A 25135-nucleotide genomic window follows, 5' to 3' on the forward strand; every position below is an offset into this window, starting at 1 on the left:
CAAAGAAAAGGGTGTTTCTTTGAAAATATACATTTATGGATGTAAAATTGAGCCAGAAAAAGGATTAAATTAATAATACATTTACAAAGGAAGGGTCTGCACAGAGAGTAACTTAAGAATAAACTTTTGGGGATATAAAAAAGTTATATATTCATAAATATATTATATATAATATGTTATAATATTCATAAAATTGGACCAATTGTCATAAAATCGTCAACCATCATAAAATCGTCAACCCAAAACACATTACAGTAAGTACACTGTCAAATAAATGATTTAGTATTTCTTCCAGTACATTTGGAGGAAAGGACATGCTAGACGTGAGATTGTTCGATTGGACAAAAACAAAACGTTGTGAAAGATGATTTGTCTAAATTAGCAAATATACTGAAGTGTTATTTCATTATTAAAATATTTATTAGATATAAAAAGGCGCAAACATTTAGGGTGACAGAAACTTTTTGAAGGGACAAGCAAAACAAACGACGATGTGTAAGTCATTTAAAAACCATACAACTAGCATTGTCTTCAAGTTTAAACTACAGTGTTAAGTCCTAAATGTTGTTGCTATCATAATCAGGATCATCATTTTCACTGTTTAATCTGTAAAACTTTATGTTTTCGCTGTTTAACTTGTTTTTTCTCATTTGCAGTCTCCACCAGCAGTGCTGCCACCAGAGGGCGCACTCAGACACGAGGTAGGCTTATTCATAATTTAAAATGTACTAAAAACGTCACAACAATCTTAAATTTTAGATTGAAATTATAAAAACAACTTCTCGCTTAGTTTATGTCTCATTAGAAATCCCAATGTTGTGTTTTTTTTTTCCAGAGAGTGAGATCAGAGCCAGACTCCAGAGCGCCTCGCCCTCCGCTAGATGTCAGTGCTGCTCGTTTTAAAACAATATGATTATTTAATTAAAAATATTTACAATATTTCGTCATCATGTAATATTTTCCACATATTTATTACAATCTATTTTTGTATATGCTGTATATTTACAGTAATATAATGATTGTACGTGAGGATATAACTTAAAATGTAGACATTTTTAGTTTGTAGCCCACTTCTTTATCATCAGTCAATTGATATTTAGTTTCTCATCTAATTTATAGGGACAGAGTTGGATGATGTGAAGAGATTACTGAAGGGAAGTCGCTCTGGGAGCATCAGTCCACCTCGTTCTCCCACCAACACTCTCCCTATCCCCAAAAAAGCCAGCATTGACTTACGCCACGAGAGCCAGTCAGGTAAAACTCGGTCACACACAGAGATACTGTACATGTGTGTTGATATACACATACTAATATTTCATTAATGTGTGTCTTTCAGGCTTTGATGGCACAGTTCTGGATGGTGGATTTAGCGGATATTACACCAATCCCAATAATCTCAGTTACACTACTCTGCAACAGCCATCATCACCCACAGGTATGTGCATGCAAACTGAATGAATCCGAAATGATGAAGATAATAGAAGGAATAAAAATGTCAACGTCTACTTTTTTCAATTCAGAGAAAGAAATCAGGGTAACACTTTAGAACATACATCTCAAACTCAATTCCTGGAGGGCCGCAGCTCTGCACAGTTTTGCTCCAACCCTGACCAAACACAGCTGATCCAGCTTATGGAGGTGTTCATGACTCTTTTGAACACCTTGATTATTTGGATCAGCTGTGTTTGATAGGGTTGGAGCAAAACTGTGCAGAGCTGCGGCCCTTCAGGAATTGAGTTTGAGACCTATACTTTAGAATAATGGTACATTTGTTAATGATAGTTCATGTATTTACTAACATTAACTAATTATGAATAATCTTGTAAAGCATTTATTAATCACAGTTCAACATTAACTAATGCATTATTACAATCCAAAGTTGTGCTTGTTAACATTAGTTAAAGCACAGTGAGTAAACAGCTTGCATAATTTAACTTTTAACTAACATTAAAAAAAGTTGTACGATTACCATAATAAAAGGTATTACTAATTTGTTTTTTCTTGTTAGTAAATACATTAACTTAGATTTAAATGGAGGTGGCGTAATGGGTAGCACATTCGCCTCACAGCAACAAGGTCGCTTATTTGAGCCCCGGCTGTGTCAGTTGGCATTTCTGTGTGGAGTTTGCATGTTCTCCCTGTGTTGGCGTGGGTTTCCTTCGTGTGCTCCGGTTTCCCCCACAGTCCAAACACATGCGACATAGGTGAATTGGGTAAGTTAAAATTGTCTGTAGTGTATGTGTGTGAATGAGAGTGAATGGGTGTTTCCCAGTGTTGGGTTGTGGCTGGAAGGACATCCGCTGTGTAAAACATATGCTGGAAAAGTTGGCGGTTCATTCCACTGTGGCGACCCCTGATTAAAGGGAAGCCTGTTTCTGCCATGATATATAAAAAAAGAAAAAGTAGTTGCAACTTTTTATCTTACAATTTCCATGTTTTATTCATTTATTTATTTATTGCAGTTATGAGTTATGAATCTTAAAATTCAGAGCATTAAACTCAAAATATTTTTTGACATTTTCTTAAAACTGCAAATTTTAAACTTATATCTTGCAGTTCTGAAAAAAGTATTTTATTCTCAGAAATAATAATTGTTAGAAGTAAAAACATCAGCAAAAAAAAATCAATATCAAGATGAACTCACACTGTAAAAAAGGCAGGTTTCAACAGAAGTCCAGTTAACAGTTAACTTAATTATTTTACTAACTTAGGTGGGCTGAACATAAAACAATTAAGTTGTCCAAAAAAAGTCAATTTAAAAAAAAAAAAATTTCAGCTCATTTTAATTAAATACTTTGAACAAGCAGCAAAAAAAACATTTTTGTGCACAGAACTATGAGATATAAACACAAGATAAAAAAAAAATAAAAGTCAGAATTTTGACTTGATCACTGCAGTTTTGAGTTTGTATCACAATTTTGATATTTTTATGTTCACTGCAAAAAAAAAGTTAGAATTGCGAAATATAAACTAAGAATTCCATGAAAAATGTTTTCATCATGTTGGAAAGATGAGAACCCAGTCTGCGAGACTCAGTACAAGCAGAATTCTTTAAGACATGTTGGTTGTTCTGCAGTCAAAGAGTGTCTTCAAAAAGTCTAAAACAAGTCTGATTTGGGGAGAGTCGTCTTGGCTATTATATGTTTTTAGGAGGGGGCAGTGGCTAAAGATTGCTAAACATAGCATGCAAGTGAAGGACTGGAGTCAACAAGATAAACAGCATTTTCCAGCTATGATTTCATCAACATAATAATACCCATTCACATGTATAGGTGTTCATTCAATCAACCATTTGAGACTTTGCCCCATAGTCAGGAAGTGCATAAAGACAATAGTTAAATGTCTTCAACACCTGGCCTGCTATAGTTTTTGAATGAATTTTTTTTTAAACAAAGAATATGATTTTTCAGTTATATATTTATTATTGTTAATCTGGAACTATATATATATATATATATATATATATATATATATATATATATATATATATATATATATATATATATATATATATATATATATACAGTTAAAGTCAGAATTATTAGCCCCCCTGAATTATTAGCCCTCCTGTTTATTTTTATCCCCAATTTCTGTTTGACAGAGAGAAGATGTGTTCAACACATTTCTAAACATAATAATTTTAATAACTCATTTCTAATAACTGATTTATTTTCTCTTTGCCATCATGACAGTATATTTTACTAGATATTTTTCAAGACACTTCTATACAGCTTAAAGTGACTTGAAGGCTTTACTAGGTTAATTAGGTTAACTAGGTAGGGGTGCATTTCCCAAACAATGATGTAACTTGCGGCTGAACAATCATAGTACGATGCATCGTTTGGGAAAAGAACGATGTAGTGACGAGTGTTTCCCAAAACCCCTAGTTTCTCTGTCCATCGCTTGAACCATCGCTTGAACCACGTTAGTTATAACGTAAAACGCCCATAATGATGCTCTTAACGAGGTGGAGTAACAACTTCTTTAGAGCAGAACCCATAATATTAATAATACTAATGATGATGATGATTATTATTAAGTAGGATTTTTTATTTTTTTTTAGTCTAGGCTACTTTTACAATTTGACACATGCAAACCACAGCAGAAAGTTCTAACCAACAGACCCATGTCATATACAGCACAGATACTTAATAAATAACCTACTATAAATTAACAGAATTAACGTATGCTGTGTTTTTTTTTTTGTTGTTGTTGTTTTTACAAGCTTTGGGGACGTAACATAAATTCCGCTTTTAATAATAGGTCACCTATAACTTTCGGCATGAGGCTGTGTTCAAAATGATATCAATGTTTTCAAAGTGCACTGCGTAGGGAGCACAATTGTAAACATGAAGATCGCTAAAATTGAACTTTAAAAATACTTTGAAAGCAAATCACACCTAAGAGAGATGACTTTAATGCATTTTTATTTTTAATCATTCCAACTTTGAATGTCAGAATGTTCCAAATGAATAGGGCATAGGGGGGATAAGTGGGAATAGCACACAGCCAGGAACTATGTTTCTAACTACAGCTCCAGAGGTGTAGTTTCAAGTGCTCAAGTTTGCGACGCAGTTTGCGAATGTTCATTGGAACAACGAATTTGGGAAACAGCAAATCAACAAACTGTTTGTAATGACGAAACTTGCAACCTTAGTTGGCTAACGAATGTTTTGGGAAATGCACCCCAGGTTAGGGTAATTAGGCAAGTTATTGTATAACTATGGTTTGTTATGTAGACTATCGAAAAAATTTTTTGCGTAAAGGGGCTAATCATTTTGTCCTTAAAATGGTGTTTAAAAAAATTAAGAACTGCTTTTATTGTAGCCAAAATAAAACAAATAAGACTTTCTCCAGAAGAAAAAATATTATCAGACATACTGTGAAAATTGCCTTGCTCTGGTAAACATCATTTAGGAAATATTTATAAAAGAAAAAAAATTCAAAGGGGGCTAATAATTCTGATTTAAACTGTATATCTATCTATCTATCTATCTATCTATCTATCTATCTATCTATCTATCTATCTATCTATCTATCTATCTATCTATCTATCTATCTATCTATCTATCTATCTATCTATCTATCTATCTATCTATCTATCTATCTATCTATCTATCTATCTATTATCTATCTATCTATCTATCTATATATATATATATATAATTAACAATACTTTTCTTTTTTTTTGATGTTGTAATTTTCTTCGCGCTTAGATAGTTTTAGTTTTTATATATTCCGCAATTTTATATAATTATGAGACTTTTAAATAACCGTGAAATTAAAATGTACAATTTCCCTTTTTAATTTTTAATTTATCTATTTTTCTTTTTTTTACTTCCATGTCGAAAATGTGCTTTAGTTTGTACAAACAGAAATTACAAATCATGTATTATTTTTGTTTCAGGTGGCATGCAGAACAATCTGGCCCTCAGCTCATCTGCCCTTGGTAGTACAGGTCATTACATTGACCAGTTCACACAACGACACACTAAAATACGCAAAATATTTTTCTATTTCTTACAACATCTGTGTTCTTCTCAGTGTATGGGATGCAGAATAACCTGTCCACATCTGGCGGTGCTCTGATGGCTAATGGAATAGGCGCTGGCCATGGTAAACTCAAACTAATCTCACAATATTTCTTTAAATGAGCAATTTCATGCAAATGTCAAGCTTGCCATGAAAAAACATTCACTAAAATAGCAAAACCCTTTCTAGGTTTATTGTGTAGGCTTGTATTTTACAGTACTATAAAATGTCTCTGTCAATGTTTTTAAACAGTTATACTTGATTTACCAAAGTCACACAAGTGTCAATTTCACATCCTTCACATCCATAACGCAGAGATGTCACATCCATAACCAAACTTTTTCCTCATAAATGCAAAAATGTTAAATGAAATCGAATCAATCATGTTTGTTCTATAGAGAGCCAACTATTATCCTTTTGATTAGCATTATTTCTTTGGGGTTGTGCAGTTTCATTCTCAGAATTTTGACAATATATGTTGAATACTGTAAACTCGCTAACTTTTATGGTCACATTCATAATGAATGTTTATTTCCCTCACTTAAAATATAAAAAATGTTTAGAGATTGAATTTCTGATCCAGAAACTCTGTGATTAGTTGTTTTGGAAGATATAAACAGATGTTTCAATATAATGTTAACATATGCTTTCTCTGTGAATTCATGTTTTGAGATTTTACTGCATCAGTCACATCCATACCACTGGAATTGGTCAAATGCATACTTTAAATGTTAATACAAGACACAATACACGCAAAATAACATTAGTAAAGACACATTCAAACCAAGGCTGATAATTATGATGACAACAAAACTGCAAGTGCACACTTATAATTATAATAAACAGAATGCTGATGATATATTTGTAAGATCGATTATGCTGGTTTATTGATTTCAGTGTATGGGGCTCCTAAAAATGTTGGCAGCGCTGGATCGGCCACTACTATTACTGGTAATACTCTAATGATTTTACTTTAAAATGTGGAAGTTACTATATGTTGTTGCAACATCGGCTCATTCTGAAAACGTCCCGCTATATACATTTTTAGAAAATTGCGAATTATGTAGCTAGAAGTATGCATGGCTGGATTTCATCTTTAAATGGATGCTACGGGGTGGTATAAGGCCATGAGGACTTTTCTTATTCTGGATTACTTTTGAAAACACTGTCGGTTGGGTTTAGGGAAGTGGGTGGGCGGGTCAGTCAGTGCTTTTGAAAACACTATTGGTTGGGTTTAGGAAGGAGAAGGGGGGGTCAGTCAGTCAGTCGACAGCGGCCTCTGGTGGATTTACGTGAGAACAGCATGCGCGAATGGCACTCGCGAGATCTGAAATTTGAGATCTGAAAACGCGAACACAGCGGCCTCTGGTGGATTCATGAAAACAAAAACTCCAAAAAATTGTAGCTCCTGGGACGTATTTGGCGCTCTCCTTTAATGTATATATCGGTACGTTTTCAGAATGAGCCTGGGTTGATTATACTATATTAATAATATTTTGCTTGTTTTATATGACATTCACAGCTATTCCGAGCAGTCCTATCACCGCTGATGACGTGTTTGTGAAAGATGGCAAGTTTATTGCGATCGGGAAAGAAAACGTAGCAGCTAAGAAAGAGGCAGAGAGGCTGATCATGTCCAAAAACACTGGCAAACAGTTCGTCACTTCATCCTCCAGTGCTGGAGCAGGTAGACACGACAGACTGTACTGTAAATACAAGATCCACATTTTGTGTGTTTTCCTTTTATTTATTGTTGTGAATTGCATTATGGGACTTTGATTTCTGCTCTGTCAACTTTTGCTGTTGAAAATTCAACTCTACAGTTAAACGAAGTGACTTTTATTAATATTTTAGTAGTTTGAAATAATATAATGTATAAGAAATAATAATACATAGAGAAAAGAGTCTGTAAAATAACAGAAAATGTACTGGCAGTTTATTACAAGGTTTTTGTATTGCAATATACAACACCAACCAAGACAATATATCACTTTAATCTATTACAAATGTCAATAAAAGTAACTTTTTGGTAATTCAAGGTTAAAAGTTGTTGGAATAGAAAGATCAAGATCCCATAATGCAATTCAAAGGCATAAATAAGAAAAAATAAGAAAAAATAAATAGCAAAATACGGAAAACTGCTAATTTAAAGATATTTTTTAAAGTGTGGGTGGTTTTAGAGTTAATTTATAGTTATTAATCATTTGAAATTAATCATTTTGTTTTGTAAGGTTTGATCCAAGTTGAACAGTATTACATATCAACACAAAAACACACAGCTATATCATAATTAATTATCACAATATTACGACAGTATCAAATAAAAAGTCAAATAAAAAAGTAAACAATTGAAACAATATAATAACATCACAACTGTGTCATATTTAAATCAATAATGCTGCACATTATCACAATAAATTATTACAAATAGTATGAAGTAATACATACAAAAAGTAAACTATTGAAATAATATCCCAACATCATAATATTTAAAAATTTTATTTTATACATTTATTTGTGACAATACGTTTAATTCTTGAACCGATCAAATGGATTACAATATTTCCAAAGACATTATATTATGCTATGTTATTATAGTTTGAAATAAGGAATATAAAATTGTAAACTATAGAAATAATATATTAACATCGTATTATTTTGAAACATTTTATTTTATTTTATACATTTATTTGTTAAAAGAAGTGTATTTCTTTTATTTTTTCAGTGGGTCAAATTTATTAAAAATATATTATATTATATTATATTATATTATATTATATTATATTATATTATATTATATTATATTATATTATATTTAGGTTTGGGTTGATAGACGATGCCATCGTCCATCGCCAATGGCCGATAGACATCACGATGCCGAACCGTCATCCTGATCCTCCACGCCGCCCCCATTGCAGCAGCAACCCACTCGCGAAAATACACACTTAGGCCCCTTTTACACTAATACGTCTTAGTTTTAAAATGCCATTTTAGAACAAAAACGATCCACATCCACACTGGTGTTTCATCTAGCATTTCTGAAAAGCCCTCCTTCCACACTATACTGCTGAAAATGCATATCACGTGACCACACACACACACACACACACAAAAACACATATACACTTTGTCATGCGCTGCAGCGTACACGGTAGGCTGCAAATAATTAATTTGTTAGGAATTAATTAATTATTCATAAATAATTACTTCACCGCAGCCTACTACGTCCATGCCATCGTCGGTCGCGATGTTTCACATTAGACATCGTGCGATGTCAAATTGGTCGACATTGCCCAACCCTAATTATATTATATTATATTATATTATATTATATTATATTATATTATATTATATTATATTATATTATATTATATTATATTATATTATACATTTATTTGTGACAATAAGTGTATTTAATCTGTTTCTTCCATGTATTTATTATTTATTACCATATTATAATATTATTACATTCTTTTCAAAGATATGGTATTATATTTTTGACAATAAGTGTATTTTTCTATTACAGACACGTTTTCTGAAGATTCACTTAAGAGGGAGAAAAAGATGATCTCCAGCACCCCAGAAACCACCATGACCGGTACATTCAGAAAAGCCCCTGACTGTACAAACTAACAAATGAATCCTCTATTAATATCAATTCAGTAAAACTGTCATTTATGTGCTTTCAGCTTCCAAAGCCTCAACAAAAGACAAAGCAACATATGCAGGTAGATGTCTAACAACACAGCAATTAATTATAGAAAATCTACTCTAGTAGATAAAAGTGTCATAAACATCATGCTCATGATAAAGAAGACATGAATTGTTTATAATATATCCTTTTGTTTCTCTAATATGACACAGAGATCCGTAAAGATGATTCTGACGGTGCTGGATTGGGATTCTGTACATGCTGCTCGTGGTGGAAGTGGCTTCTGGCTCTGTTATTAACTCTTCTCCTTCTGCTGGGACTCCTTTGTGGACTGATTGCTCTAGGTACATTACTCTTCAATCATAGACCTGTTGCTTGGCAGAAGCTGTTTTATCTGATTTGTTTTATTCTGTAAAATCCTTGTTACTTAGATGAAATAACCATTTTATAAAACTAATAAACCCCAGTGAAATTGTGATTTACTGTGGTTAATCGTAGAGCAGTGGTATACTCTTCACTGTTATGCCTAATAGCATCTTAAAGTTCACCTCAAAATTTAAATTGACTTACTGTTTTCTGACCCTCAGGTGATTTCAAATAAATTAAGTTTCTTTATTTTATTAAAAGCAAATGAAGATACTTTGAAGAAAGCTGACAACCAGTAACTTGCATTGTAGGAATAACAAATTCTATGGAAGTCAATGGTTACCAGTTTCCAGCTTTCTTCAAAATCTCTTCTTTCGTGTTCAACTGAATGAAACTCATGAAGGTTTGGAACAAGTAAAGGATGTGTAAATGATGACAGAATTTTTCATTCTGGGTGAACCATCCCCTTAAGGCCCTTTTAGTTAAAGTGACATTCACAATTTGTCTTGATTCACCAAATTCCTACAAATGAACGTTAACAAACACCAACCGTTAAATTTTTAACGTACAAATTGTGTAAAAAATGATTGTCATGTTCACACTGCCCCAACAATTACCACGCACAACAAATAATTTATTAATTGATTAATCCTTCTTAAGGACGGTCAATAAGACATTTAACATGAAGCCTATCCAGTCACATTACAACAGAGAAAATCACATCGCACGACATTCAACGACCCAAGAAAAGTAGATTAAGCATATTATTCGGTGAAAACAAGCTCTGTCCAATCACATCACACACCAACATGGGTAACACACTGATCCAATAAACTCCAAGAGACTTGTTTGTTAGCTTACACATCTGTTTATGGCTTGCCAACCTAAATCTCAATTCTTCCAAGGGCAACACATAACTTAAACTCCTAAATCAGGTTTCAAAAGCAGACAAATGTACGATTTTTAAAAGGAAGCATTCCCCCAAACCTTATCCCTAACTCTACCCTCAATGGGGGATGAGCAAATTGTACTAAAATGTAGGAATGAAATAAAAATTCATACCAATTAGCTACTAAATCAATAAGTTTGTGAGATTGCATTGTATTCACAGTAGCTTCATTCACATTCTTTATCTACTGTAGGTGAGGAGGTGAAGAAGCTGAAGGCTCGTGTGAAAGCAATCGATGGAGGAGAAAGCCCCCCCTCTGCTCAAACTAGTGGTTTGTCATCACCTGTCAACATCGTGGATCCACTGCAATCATCATTCGCTAACCGCAATCCTGATGTCAGTTCTGATAACACTATAAACCTGGGTTCAGCATCTGCTGGACAAGATCAAGTGGTCCTGCAGAGAACCATCCAGCAAATCCTCAGATCTGAGCTACAGTCGGACACCATTAGAGGTGCGTCTTATACACTGTAAAAAAGGCATATAACCATTTTTAAAAAAAGTCAGATGTTAATGTTTATTATCAAATTTGTTTCTGTTTTGCTTAATAGTAGAATAATGAGAGATATATTTTTTGAGAAATTGTTATAACTTTTCTTTTGCTTCCTTTTGTGACAACAAGGGAAAATCAACATGCTAGACTCAACAAAAAAGCCAGATTACAATTTGCTAAATTACACTGGGAAAAAGACTAATATTTGGAGACATGTCCTGTGGTCTGATGGAACTAAGATTGAACTGTTTGGCCATAATGACCAGTGTTACATATGGAGGACAAAAGGGAAAGCTTACAAGCCTAGGAACACCATCCCAACTGTAAAGTATGGGGGCGGCAGCATCATGTTGTGGGGCTGTTTTGCTGCAGGAGGGATTGGTCCACTTCACAGCATAGATGGCATCATGTAGAAAGAACATTATGTAGAAATACTGAAGCAAAATCTCAAGACATCAGCCAGGAAATTAAAACTTGGCCACAAATTGGTCTTCCAAACAGACCATGACCCTAAGCACACTGGCAAATTAGTTAAAATGTGCTTTATGGACAGCAGAGTGAATGGTTTGGAGTGGCCATCACAAAGCCCTGATCTCAATCCTATAGAAAATTTGAGTTGAAAAAGCTTGTGCAAGCAAGACAACCTACAAATCTGAATCGGTTACATTGATTCTGTCAGGAGGAATGGGCCAAAATTCCTTCAAACTGTTGTGAGAAGCTTGTGGAAGGATACCCAAAACATTTGACCAAAGTTATACAGTTTAAAAGCAAAGATAAAAAAATACCAAGGAAGTGTATGTAAACTTTTGACCGTCTAGAAATTAATAAAAAATTCTCAAATAAAATTCTCTCATTATTCTGGCATTTAGCAAATGTAAATCATATAGGTAATCCTAACGGACCTAAAATAGTAAACGTTTAGTATGATTTACCATCAGACATTTAAAAATAATGGTTATGTTCCTTTTTTTACATGTAAACTTCTGGTTTCAACTGTATTTGCACTGTAATAAACATTCTTGCTGCCTTAATTTTTTGGGTTGAATCAAATGAACTTTTCTTGTGATATAAACTTATATCAATCAAACTAACTCAAAATATTAAGTTAGAATTTGTATAACTTAAAAATTGTAGCTAACACCTGATTAACTTATTAAAATAAGTTAAAGTAACTTAAACATTTTTTAGTCATGGCTTATTGTTATGTGATTTTTTTACAGTGCGGGGTGAATATACATTATGCAGCAATCTAGTTGGATAACATTTGTTTACTCTTCAATATTTTAATGATTTTATTATAGCGTCACTGGCAACTTCACTTAGGGGTGAAAGAGGAGAACCTGGGCCTAAAGGTAATATTTACAATAGAATATATACTTACTGTAGATAAACTTATATACCTGGAGAAGCATGAAAGCTGATTTACTGATGTATATGTTCATTGTACATTTATTTCTAGGAGACCAAGGACCTCCTGGAGTTAAAGGTATTCATACAAATATAAAATCAAACTATGAAATTCAGTTTCACAAATGGACAGTAAGATCACAAATTAATCATAATATCATTAAAGAGAATATATTATATCACAAAAACTTCAGGGTAATCAAAACATACCATGATATTTAAATATATCACAACAATATCATAATTATTCACAATTATGAAAATATCAATTAACAATGAATCACTGTTATCACATCATGTCATATATTATCACAACATTGCACATCAGACATAGTGTATATATATATATATATATATATATATATATATATATATATATATATATATATATATATATATATATATATATATATATATATATATATATAACAATATTAACAGTCCCACATATTTAACAATAATATTTAAACACTACAAAAGCAACAAATAACAGTAGCTTTATAAAACTATAATAATATCCCAACATCACAACATATTTATATCAAAATGTATTCTCAAAAAAAGTATCACAACATAATATTTTCAATGATTATCACATAAGGCAAATGTATTACATAGTCACAGAATCAAATAATGTCACAAATATCTGTGTGTTTTATGTATCAAATGTTTCAAATATATCACAATATTATCACTCATTATCACAACAGAATCACAATTATATAAAGATTTTTGGACAGCAATGTCAGCACTATCACATATTGCATATAGAAAGTATTATTATCACAATGTCACAACTGTATCACATAATAACACAAATGTATAATAACATGAAAAACGTAACAGTAGTATAACATAATAATAATCTGAAAAAGAAAAACAATGTAACATTTTTTTACAGGTGATTCAGGATTTCCCGGGATTCCAGGTAAGAACACTTATAAATATCACCAAAAAAAAAAAAAAAAAACTATGAGCTAATATAGAAACTATGAATTAAACTAGAAACTTACAAATAATGTCCAACTTACTGTATTTTATCCCACTTTTTCACATATGCTGTACACAAGCGAGTGCTGTTGACTTGATGTTTGCTCACCAGAAGACCCTGAATTAACCTGTTCTCCAGTATAAATGAATGGTTGTCTTTCCAGGTCCTCCTGGTCTCATTGGTCATCCTGGACAGGAAGGTCCTCGAGGACCCAAAGGAAGTGCAGGTACAAATACCAAGAGCCAGATTTACTAACAGCTTGAACAAGTATAAAACCTGTTTTGGCAGAATCTACAATCAGAAATTTTTAAACACGAAGTGAACAAAGATTTACTGAAAAGATAATTTTTGCTGATGAACTTTTGCATATTTATTTGTAGGTGTTTCCTTTTCTTTACTTTATGGAAGTAAAGCATGTAAATAAATCAAGTATTTACTATACTTTGATGTATAGTCAGTTTATTGCAGGATTATTTAAAGGTTAAACACAGTTGTGTGGTAACAGTGTGTGAATATAGCCAGTCTCTAATCGTAAAAATTAATTAATTCTATTTGTTTATAATCACACTTGATAAAAACAGTCTGCATAAACACTTTGATTGACATTCTCCCTTTGTACATGTCATCAGAAGGGTTATTGATGATCTCTCCCTCATTAGCATAAACAGCCCTGAATAAGTAGCAGCCATCCACCATTGTTTTCACACCATTTCCACCCCTATTTGTGATTTTTATGGACTTGCATTATTCCATTCATTTAGCCTGTTTAGTAAATCTGCTCCTAAACCAGTGGTAACTTCTGCCATTAAATTGCTGGCAATAAAACTGAAGGCATTTGATTCAGGACTCTAGCATGTCCTTGTATGTTATATTATTCACAGGCGAATCAGGAACTGATGGTTTACCTGGACCGAGGGGTCGTGAAGGGCCAGCAGGTCCCAGAGGGGAACCAGGACCCTCAGGAATTGGAGAAAAAGGAGAGAAAGGTTTAACAAGCGCTATTCTTGATAGTCTTATAAACATTCATATACAAACTAGATGATTTACTCAGACCTAATATAGTGTCTAGAATTGTTTACAAGATGATAACTTTTTATGAGAGATTATACAGTAGTCAACATTTGAAGCGGATCCTTAACTTTCATCAAAGTTGTCCTGAAAGTATTGAACAACACCCATTCTTCTTCTAGGACAATTTTGAAAAACGTTCTGATTCACTTTGAATGTTGACTACTGTATAAGGAAATAGTATGAAAAATTATTAAATTAATATACCCACAAACTTGAATGCTAATGTGTCAAATGTACCATCCTCACAGTTTCGTCTAAACATAAACATCTTGGATAAAACAAGGCTAAATTTGGACTGTCTGTGAAAATCTTATAGACGAATAAGATTAGCCCAAAAATAGACGAGTCATCAAATATGCAGGAATAAATAACTAAACATGTGAAGTCTGTGAAACCCACCGGTCATACTGCACCCAACCCGGTCTGAGCTGGGAGCGAACTGGCGATTCTTTGCATAGAAGTCGGTTGCTCTAACAAGGAGGCTAAAGACCATGTCCTCTAGTGTCTGTCGCTAGAGCACCTTTAGAGGTCAGAGAAGATAGTCTACCTGCATAGCACTTCGCTAGCTGGCCTTCGTTACACTTAACCCCTAAATTTCACCACCATCCCGGACGAGCCCCCAAATCAGACTTACCGGTCCTACTGCACCCAACACGGTCTGAGCTGGGATCGAACCGACGATTCTTTGCATGGGAGTCGGTTGCTCGAACAAGGAGGCTAAAGACCAAGGCCTCTAGTATCTGTTGCTAGAGCACCTTTAGAGGTCAGAGGATAATAGTTTACCTGCATACTTCGCTAGCTGGCCTCCGTTACACTCAAACCCTAAATCTTACTCCCATCCCAGATGAGCCCCCACGTATATCCCACCGGTCCTACTGCACCCAACCCGGTCTGAGCTGGGATCAAACCACTGATTCTTTGCATGGGAGTCGGTTGCTTGAACAAGGAGGCTAAAGACCATGTCCTCTAGTGTCTGTCGCTAGAGCACCTTTAGAGGTCAGAGAAGATAGTCTACCTGCATACCACTTCGCTAGCTGGCCTTCGTTACACTTAACCCCTAAATTTCCCTGCCATCCCGGACGAGTCCCCAAATCGAACTTACCGGTCCTACTGCACCCAACACGGTCTGAGCTGGGATCGAACCGACGATTCTTTGCATGGGAGTCGGTTGCTTGAACAAGGAGGCTAAAGACCATGGCCTCTAGTATCTGTTGCTAGAGCACCTTTAGAGGTCAGAGGATAATAGTTTACCTGCATACTTCGCTAGCTGGCCTCCGTTACACTCAACCCCTAAATCTTACTCCCGTCCCTGATGAGCCCCCAAGTGTATCCCATCAGTCCTACTGCACCCAACCCGGTCTGAGCTGGGATCGAACCAGCGATTTTTTTGCATGGGAGCCAGTTGCTCGAACAAGGAGGCTAAAGACCATGGCCTCTTGTGTATGTCGCTAGAGCACCTTTAGAGGTCAGGGGAGTGAGGTTTACCTGCATAGCACTTTACTAGCTGGCCTCCGTTACACTCAACCCCTAAATCTCACTCCTATCCCGAACGAGCCCCCAAGTGTAACCCACTGGTTCTACTGCACCCAACAAAGTCTGAGCTGGGATCGAATCGGCGATTCTTTTCATGGGAGTCGGATGCTCTAACAAGGAGGCTAAAGACCATAGCCTCTAGTATTTGTCGCTAGAGCACCTTTAGAGGTCAGAGGAGTGAGGTTTACCTGCATAGCACTTTACTAGCTGGCCTCCGTTACACTCAACCCTTAAATCTCACACCCATCCCAGACGAGCCCCCAAGTGTAACCCACCGGTCCTACTCCGTTACATCGGTTTAATCAATTGATATGATTATTCGTCTAAATTTGGCCTATTTTTTGACATTAGTTTTATTTTGAGATCAATTTAATTCACCTTTTAGCCAAGACATCCATGCTAGATGTCTATTAAACAAAATTGATTTGTGGGTGTGGGCTAAGAAAGTAATACACAACTGGATTTGGGTCCCACTTTATATTAAGTGTCCTTAACTACTATGTACTTGCATTAAAAAATAAATACAATGTACTTACTGTGTTCATAATGTATTTGAAAACACTTGTGGTGGTCTTGAGTTGGGATAGGGGTTGGGTTTTGGACAGGTTTGGTGGCATGAGTAGGTTTAAGGGTGGGTTAAGGTGTAAGGGATGGTCAACAGTGTAATTACAGAAGTTAGTTACAGATGTAATTACATACAGGTATTTAATCAAGTATAAGTACAGAGTAAATACAAGTATTTACACAATAAGTACATTGTAACGAACTATTAGTTCCTGTGTAAGTACATATTAGTTAAGGCCACTTAATATAAAGTGGGACCTGGAATAGCAATGGAAAAGAAACACATTTGTATTATCAGAGTGTACTTTGAATACACACAAACTTATTTTTTTATTACGGTACTTTATTACCATATTTACACAATATCTGCAAGTCTTTCATGTAATTTATTTACTTCATTTCTTTTCTTCTATGTGTTCTGGATTGTCATGTTTTATGTATATCCAATGTAAAAAAGCTTGACTAATTCCATCTCAGGCTCATCTGGTGATGTTGGCACTCCTGGGATAGCAGGACCCCCAGGTCCCGTAGGACCCAAAGGTAAGATTATCTACTCAGACATTTAACTACAGTAACTGACGGTAAAAGGAATCTAAATAATGTGAACTTGTTTTGCTGCTGCAGGTGATGCAGGTGCACAAGGAGTACCAGGACTTACAGGAGCACCTGGACCTCAAGGCTTCCGCGGAGATTCTGGTGATCCTGGACCCAAGGGTAAACATACCTTTTCTTCGCATGTCTCCATTTAAGAATATCAGGGAAACAATTTGCTTTCATGATGCTGTATTTTTAGGTGATAAAGGACCTGCTGGGCCACCTGGGGTCAAAGGTCGGTAGATGTCAGAGAAACAAATTGACAAAAATACTGCAGTTTTCATGCTGATTATTATGTATTTTTATTACCAAATTAGGTGATCAGGGTGAGAGAGGACCACGTGGTGCCACTGGTGAGTCAATCAGTAACCATTGGTATACAAAGCCCCATTTGCATTTGTCATGTTATCAGGATTTCTAAGTAACCAACTTTTTTTTTGTCACAGGTGAGCCAGGTCAGGTTGGACCAGCAGGGCCTCCTGGTGAGAAAGGTCTTAAAGGATCAGCAGGTGAGTTTCATCAGAGAGAAACTAAAGAAAAAGTAAACCTGTTGAACTAAAAGAATATATGTAGTTATTCATTCATTTGTTTTATTTTCGGCTTAGTCCCTTTATTAATCAGGGGTCGTCACAGCGGAATAAACCACCAACTTATCCAGCATATGTTTTACGCAGCGGATGCCCTTCCAGCCGCAACCCAACACTCTTGAATTAACACATACACTACGGTCAATTTAGTTTATTCAATTCACCTATAGCACATGTCTTTGGACTGTAGGGGAAACTGGGGCACCCGAGGAAACCCACATGGAAATGCTAACTGACCCAGCCGGGGCTCGAATCAGCGACCTTCTTGCTGTGAGGCGATCATGCTACCTGCTGCGCTACCGTGATACCCTATACATAGTTATAACAAAATTAATTTTTGGACATTTCCATTACCATTTTAATTTGTTGTTGTTTAAAAGTACTATTATTAGCATGGACACATTTAATTGATGTAAAGTGACAGGAAATGTATTTGTTTACCATATCAAAAGATTTCAGTTTCAAACACACCTGCTTTAAATGTTATCACGCGATTGAATGGGCGTTATTAGTGGTTATCAGCTTATAGATATGGGCCAGTAGGGGCCTTCTGCGCTGACTAGTAGGTTTAGAAGGCTTTTATCATCCATTCACATGGTTAATCAGCTATACTGATAGAGAAGACTCCCGATCCAGATCTGTTTTTACATTACTTTGAGGGTTGGGGTAGACATTACTTAAATACAATTAATAGGAAATGTAATAAATAATATGAATAATTCTTGTTAACTTCCGGCTGCAGCTGTATGTGAGCCGTATTTGAGCTGATTAACCATGTGGATGGATGACGACGGCCTTCTGAATCTACTAGTAGGCGCAGAAGGCCCCTACTGGCCCATATCTATCAGCTGATAACTACTGATAAAGCCCATTTTATCGAGTGATAACATTTGAATCGACTGTTCAAAGAAATACTTTTGGGGGTGGCTCAGTGGTTAGCAATGTTGCCTCACAGCAAGAAAGTCTATGGTTCAAGCCCTGGCTGGGTCAGTTAACATTTCTGTGTGGAGTTTTCATGTTCTGTCAATGTTGGCGAGGGTTTCTTCAGAGTACTCAGGTTTCCCCACAGTCCAAAGACATGCGCTATAGATGAACTGAATAAACTAGTGTACTGTATGTGTGTGAATGTAAGAGTGTATGGGTATTTCCCAGTACTGGGTTGCAGCTGGAAGGGTAAAACATATGCTGGATAAGTTGGTGGTTCATTCCGCTGTGGTGACCCCTGATGAATAAAGGGAGTAAGCCGAAGGAAAATGAATCAATGAATGAATGGTAGTAGATAAAAAATGTTAATGTTAAGTAATTGTCTGTAATGAAAATGGCAGTGTATTATGTCACAAGATTATGTTATGTATCGAATGCCATATTATGCACCACACTTTATTTTCCGCAGGTGTACCTGGACCAGATGGTGTTAAAGGAATTCGAGGTAATTTTGAGACTAAGCGATGGGGCAAAAAGTCTCTCATCAAGCTTGCATGTAAATTTCTCTTTCCTTTTTAATTACAGGTGACCAAGGTCCTGTTGGGTTGCCTGGTGCTCGAGGACCATCAGGACCTCCTGGAGATTCAGGAATACCAGGTTTAAATAAACACAAAATGCACACTATGACTGAATAAAAAGATAGCTTTCCATTTATTTTTTAAACACAGTTAATGCAAACCACGTGCTTGTCTGTTTACTTGCACAGGAACACCAGGACTCCAAGGACCACCAGGTTTGATTAACAATTCCTATGTTTAACAAAACATATCTAGTTTTGTATTTTGCTGTTCCTTGTAATATTGTGTATGCTTTCAGATGATCTCTCATTTGATATTATTTACTTGTCTTATTACCTTATTTATATAAAGGACTGCCAGGTACTCCAGGTCAACCAGGAGCTAAAGGTAATATTTATTCATTGAATAATTATTTTTTATTCAATTCTAAATAACAAAACTATAGCTTTCGGGTCACATTAGCCGGGTTTCATCCTAACGTGAAGTGATTCTTTTCAGTTTGCAAAAAAAAAAAAAATAATTAAATCGTAAATGAGAATAAGGTGCTTTTCAATCAATTTGTTAGAGCAGCTAACTGTGGTATTGGTAACCTAGCAACTAACAGTAAACAAGTCAAGCATAATGGAGACAGATGATTGGTTATGTGGATGTACTGTTTTTTATTTGTAACGTTATTTAGTTAATTTGTTTATTTGGCACATAAATATCCATCTCCTAGTATTTGATATAATCATTTTTCGTACCAAAATCTGAAACCATCCTCAACTTGTGAAGCATAAAGTGAGCATAAAAACTTTTGAAAGGCATTAAGGGATTTTTATTCAAAATTTGGCGCATCCATCAGTCGTTTCTCATGTGATACTTCAAAATAGACATTAACATGGGGAGAAACCCAGCTACTGTCAACAGTACAGAAATACTACAAATAAAAAAAAGTCCATTATACATGTTTGATGTATACATGATGTTTTTTTTAGGAGAGGCCGGTGAGCCTGGAAGAGTCATTTCTGCAGGTGAGAGGTCATTTTTAGCTCTGCATTTTAATCTGGCTAAGTTTATGATGGTGACATTAATCATCAAAATTGTGTTTTTGGTCACTCTTCTCAGGCGCTAATGCTAACACAGTGGCTGTATCTGGACCACCAGGACCTCCTGGAGCACCAGGTCCTGCTGGACCGCCTGGACTATCAGGTATGAAGTAGTTCCTCTTGGATAATGTCAAATTCATTTTATGTGAAAATAAAAAGAATTAAACAACAGTATTTTCATACTAATATTGTGAATTTATCTGCCCTCAGGTCCTATTGGTCCTGCTGGTCTTCCTGGTTCACCTGGTAAGAATATATCATATTTTTCATTAAAAACAGGTTTTATAAATGTTTTAGTTGACTGAGACTTACATGTCTACAGGTCCAAAGGGAGATAAAGGAGATGATGGGAAGCCTGGAGTCTCTGAGAGCGCAGGCAGTGAGTCTCATTACTTTTAACATTTACATTCTTTATGGTTTTGTCTTATTACACTGTTCTTAATCTAATAAAACAGAGAAATCAGAAGCAGGTGAACCCGGTCCTCCAGGACCACCAGGACCTCCAGGACCACCCGGAGATGATGGAAAACCAGGTACAAAGCATTAAGTTTAGCCTTAAATCATTACCAACAGATTGCATTAGGTTTTGTTACTGTATTCATTTATTTATTTTGTTTTTGCTCAGGTGTTGGAGAACCTGGTCCAGCTGGTCCTCCTGGTGAAAAAGGTGAACCTGGAAGCTTTGTACCAACTTCAGGTATTTGTTTGAGTTGATATAAACCTGGTTATTTTAGACACTGCATATTGGATATTTCCTAATAAATATATTTAATCATAAATTAATTTGTTATTAAAATAAATGATACATGTATACACTTCCTTGTCACTGTATGGTTTTTAAGTAAGCTAAGTCTGAAATGGGTTTTTTATTGCATTTATTGATATTTCCGGCTAGTTATACATTTTGCAGCAATTCTTTTATGCAACTGCTGATGGAACTAGCGTTGCATAATTATTATCAATATAATATAAAAGTCAATATTTTGGGCCACGCATGTGTTACAATGTACCTATATAAATTAGATGAGCATAAATAACAATTCCACACAATTACAAGTGAAATATGAAAAAAATATGATCCGATTTTTTTTTTGTGATCAGAAACCTTCTTTGCTGGACCACCTGGGCCTCCTGGACCTATCGGACCAAAGGGATCACAAGGTTAATTTAACATACAACAATTATAATATATACAACTGGGTTTTCCTTGGGACCTTATGCATTTTAATGCTTTCTTCTGTTCAGGTGACGTGGGTCCCCAAGGTTTCCCTGGTAAGGCTGACACATTCAGTCACACACACACACACACACACACACACACACACACACACACACACACACACACACACACACACACACACACACACACACACACACACACACACACACACACACACACACACACACACACACACACACACACACACACACGCATATATACACATAGTTTAAGTCAGATTTATTAGCCCCCCTTTGAATTTTTATTTTTTTTTTATATTTCCTAAATGATGTTTACAGAACATGGAAATTTTCACAGTATGGCTGATAATATTTTTTCTTCTGGAGAAAGTCTTATTTGTTTTATTTCAGCTAGAATAAAAGCAGTTTTAAATTTTTAAACAATTTTAAGGTCAAAATTATTAGCCCCTTTAAGCTATATTTTTTTCGACTGTCTACAGAACAAACCATCATTATACAATCACTTGCCTAATTACCCTAACCTGCCTAGTTAACCTAGTTAGCCTAGTTGTCTTGAAAAATATCTACTAGAATATTATTTACTGTCATCATGGCAAAGATAAAATAAATCAGTTATTAGAAATGAGTTATTAAATCTACTATGTTTAGAAATGTGTTGACAAAATCTCTCCATTAAACAGAAATTGGGGAAAATATAAACGGGGGGGGGGGGGGCGGGGGGGCTAATAATTCAGGGGCTAATTCTGACTTCAACTATATATATATATATATATATATATATATATATATATATATATATATATATATATATATATATATGTGTGTGTGTGTGTGTGTGTGTGTGTGTGTGTGTGTGTGTGTATATATGACATTGCCATTTTTGGTTTATTATTTAATCTCTTTATTTTGAAGGTCAACCTGGATTACCTGGAGAACCTGGAATTGGTTTGTGATTCACATTTGCATAATGAATGTTTCTTCATTTTTTAGATGCTGATGTGAAATTTCACATTATTTTACTTTTGAATTCAGGCATTCCAGGACAGCCGGGATCACCAGGACCACGTGGAGAACAAGGTCTTGATGGTCCACTAGGACCACAGGGACCTCAAGGGCCAATGGGTCCCATGGGCCCAGAAGGTCCAAAAGGTACAACAATATATATATATATATATATATATATAATTTTTTTTTTTTTATTAAACAGTGGTTTATGTATTTCTATATGAAAAGATGTTGAAAATCTTTACTATATAAATAAACTTTTAGTTACAGTGGAACAATTGTGAAAAGTGAAAGTAAGTTTTGCTATTTCTGCAAACCAATTATATTATTTATCTAATAAATATAGGTGACGCTGGAGTCCCAGGGGCCCCTGGTATTCCAGGTTATTCTTACGGTAGGCCAGTGGCTCTGTTCATCTAAAATCTGCTAACTAGTTTAAACCAGATACAACTTCTATAAAGAACATAAGTGAGTTTAATGGTATTGTTTTTGTAAGGTGGAGGATCTAGAAGTGCTCCGGGACCACCAGGTCCACCTGGACCCCCAGGGCCTCCTGGAGCACCAGGTTCTCAAGGTGACGGCTCACCAGATGCTGTTCAACAGATATCAGACTACCTCAGAAGTAAGTTTGTAGACTGTAACAATGTTATCTGGTTCGAGATATTTTAAGAGCCCCATTATACTTTTAAAAGAGTCATATTTTGATTTTAAGAGTCCCCAACAACAGGCTGAAATGCATGCAAGGTCAAAAAACACTTTAATGGTTTTATAATATGCATTTATTTTTACCTAATTATCTCAGCGACTCCCATATGATTCGCTCAGCAATTCATTTGTTCCCAAACTTCTCCTTAGCGCGAAGCTAATCTGCACTGATTGAACAGATGACAGCCTGTTGCGATTAGTCGACAGTGTTCAGCACGAGAAAGAGTGAAATGCACAGCATTTCAACAATATTGAAGTTGTCAAAGTGCAACCACGAGGCAACCATGGTAATGCACTTACTTACACTTGTGAAATGAAGGAAGAAACTGATCCATGATCCACTGACCAATGTACTGATAAAGTTCCTGTTGAGCTCTGACAAGGCCCCTACATCAATATTCTTTTCTGATCCTTCCTTTAACAATCGGTCGACGAATTCCCCGTTGTAAGCGTCTAGATTCCAGAAGCAGTCATCAGGAAAAAATGACAGGAACAGCACAAGGTTGGGCTATAATGCTGAGGTATTTTTGCACAAATAAACCTCAACCACTGACTCTTCACAGTTTCATCTTTGAGTAGAAAAAATAACAATAACTTTCCCATCACATTTCCAATAATATCCAGCTGAGCACAGCGTCTACACGACTTGATTGCCCCAACTGGGATCTGCTGCAGTGTTTGTGGGCGGAGCAGCAGGTTTCAATTTTCCCAGGTTTGCGTGCGCAACAATTGGGCGGGGCTTAAGTTTCGTATCAACGTCACGTCAAACCGGCTAAAGACTCGTTATCAAGACGATTTATTTGAAGCACTGTGAGTCGACTCTTATAAATGAATCAATAGTTTTAAACACGGTGCACTTTCAGATTTAAGCCTTAGCTAGATATTTCACTTCACTTAGAGCTGTTACACACTACATTGGGGCTCTTTAAAATGTAATTGATGCACTGAACGAGTGTTAACCTCATCTTTGAACAATTTTAATGAGATTTTTGTATAATTAAGTCACAATGGTATGTAAATCCATAAAACAAAAAATACAAGACAATTAGACAACAAAATCTATTTAGATGATTAGTTAATTTCCGTATTGCATGGTAGATTAGACTTTCAATAAAACATTTGTTTTTAAAAAGCTTTGTTATTGTTTGGTTGCGTTTACACTGTTTTGACCAGCAGGGTCTACCAGTTTGTACGGGTTTCAAATCTTTGGAAGAGCAAATAGTTTTGTGAAGCTGTTGGTTAAACTGACTGGAAACTTTAAAAGCTTATTATCTAAATGCATAATTCTGTTATTAATTATTAAAGTCTGTATTTCTTTCATCTATGTGAGTGGCAAATTAAGCAATGAGTAATATCTAACGTCTTTTTGCAGGTGAGCCCATTAGACAATACTTAGCTGGACCTCCAGGTCCACCTGGACCACCAGGTCCCTCTGGATCAGCCTCTGATGATGCTCTGGCTAGCAGAGTCATTGATTATCTTCAACGTGAGTGTGAAATATCCAGTGACTCTTTAAGAGGTCTTTAATGTGCTGTATGACCTGTTTTAATGGACCCACTCTTTTTTTGGTTGTTGATAGGAGATGAGGTGAGACAGTACCTGATTGGTCCTCCAGGACCCCCGGGACCCCCAGGTGTGCCAGGTGGATATGGCTTTAACACTCAGGAAGTGGCAGGACGAGTGATGAGCCTTATAAATGGTATGATGTGCTGTATGCAATTTTTCAGGACTCTTGAATGAATAGAAAGTAAAAATATACATAATTAATGCTTCTATAATACTGTATATTATACGGCTATAGAACGAATGTAAATTTCACCTGTTTCAGTCTGGGTTTGACTGAAATGTTAATATCTGTATTATTCTATGAAGGTCTGACATCATTCCTTTCAAATA

At 35.4% G+C, this 25135-nt stretch overlaps 1 protein-coding gene across 3 annotated transcripts in view; it reads left to right on the top strand.

Annotated features, from left to right (window-relative positions):
• The window catches only part of col17a1a (collagen, type XVII, alpha 1a), a 52620-nt gene that overhangs the window by 24483 nt on the left and 3002 nt on the right, over positions 1 to 25135 (top strand). For 2 of the 3 annotated variants that reach the window (XM_056456556.1, XM_056456557.1), the window contains exons 7-46: positions 657 to 701; positions 836 to 883; positions 1120 to 1254; positions 1337 to 1435; positions 5408 to 5458; positions 5545 to 5616; positions 6430 to 6483; positions 7055 to 7219; positions 9059 to 9130; positions 9222 to 9260; positions 9397 to 9528; positions 10693 to 10953; positions 12294 to 12344; positions 12452 to 12478; positions 13301 to 13327; positions 13554 to 13616; positions 14272 to 14376; positions 17036 to 17098; positions 17183 to 17272; positions 17352 to 17387; positions 17470 to 17505; positions 17599 to 17661; positions 19133 to 19168; positions 19249 to 19320; positions 19430 to 19456; positions 19593 to 19628; positions 20219 to 20254; positions 20349 to 20432; positions 20540 to 20575; positions 20652 to 20708; positions 20785 to 20862; positions 20955 to 21026; positions 21431 to 21490; positions 21575 to 21601; positions 22442 to 22474; positions 22562 to 22678; positions 22881 to 22928; positions 23031 to 23156; positions 24612 to 24725; positions 24819 to 24938. In XM_056456556.1, the coding sequence (XP_056312531.1) occupies positions 657 to 701; positions 836 to 883; positions 1120 to 1254; positions 1337 to 1435; positions 5408 to 5458; positions 5545 to 5616; positions 6430 to 6483; positions 7055 to 7219; positions 9059 to 9130; positions 9222 to 9260; positions 9397 to 9528; positions 10693 to 10953; positions 12294 to 12344; positions 12452 to 12478; positions 13301 to 13327; positions 13554 to 13616; positions 14272 to 14376; positions 17036 to 17098; positions 17183 to 17272; positions 17352 to 17387; positions 17470 to 17505; positions 17599 to 17661; positions 19133 to 19168; positions 19249 to 19320; positions 19430 to 19456; positions 19593 to 19628; positions 20219 to 20254; positions 20349 to 20432; positions 20540 to 20575; positions 20652 to 20708; positions 20785 to 20862; positions 20955 to 21026; positions 21431 to 21490; positions 21575 to 21601; positions 22442 to 22474; positions 22562 to 22678; positions 22881 to 22928; positions 23031 to 23156; positions 24612 to 24725; positions 24819 to 24938 (2913 nt within the window). The remainder of the gene's footprint in view (positions 1 to 656; positions 702 to 835; positions 884 to 1119; positions 1255 to 1336; positions 1436 to 5407; positions 5459 to 5544; positions 5617 to 6429; positions 6484 to 7054; positions 7220 to 9058; positions 9131 to 9221; positions 9261 to 9396; positions 9529 to 10692; positions 10954 to 12293; positions 12345 to 12451; positions 12479 to 13300; positions 13328 to 13553; positions 13617 to 14271; positions 14377 to 17035; positions 17099 to 17182; positions 17273 to 17351; positions 17388 to 17469; positions 17506 to 17598; positions 17662 to 19132; positions 19169 to 19248; positions 19321 to 19429; positions 19457 to 19592; positions 19629 to 20218; positions 20255 to 20348; positions 20433 to 20539; positions 20576 to 20651; positions 20709 to 20784; positions 20863 to 20954; positions 21027 to 21430; positions 21491 to 21574; positions 21602 to 22441; positions 22475 to 22561; positions 22679 to 22880; positions 22929 to 23030; positions 23157 to 24611; positions 24726 to 24818; positions 24939 to 25135) is intronic. The other variant, XM_056456558.1, reaches the window with a different exon arrangement.

The sequence above is a fragment of the Danio aesculapii genome, chromosome 1 (assembly GCF_903798145.1).
Source record: "Danio aesculapii chromosome 1, fDanAes4.1, whole genome shotgun sequence".
NCBI classification, from domain to species: Eukaryota; Metazoa; Chordata; class Actinopteri; order Cypriniformes; family Danionidae; genus Danio; species Danio aesculapii.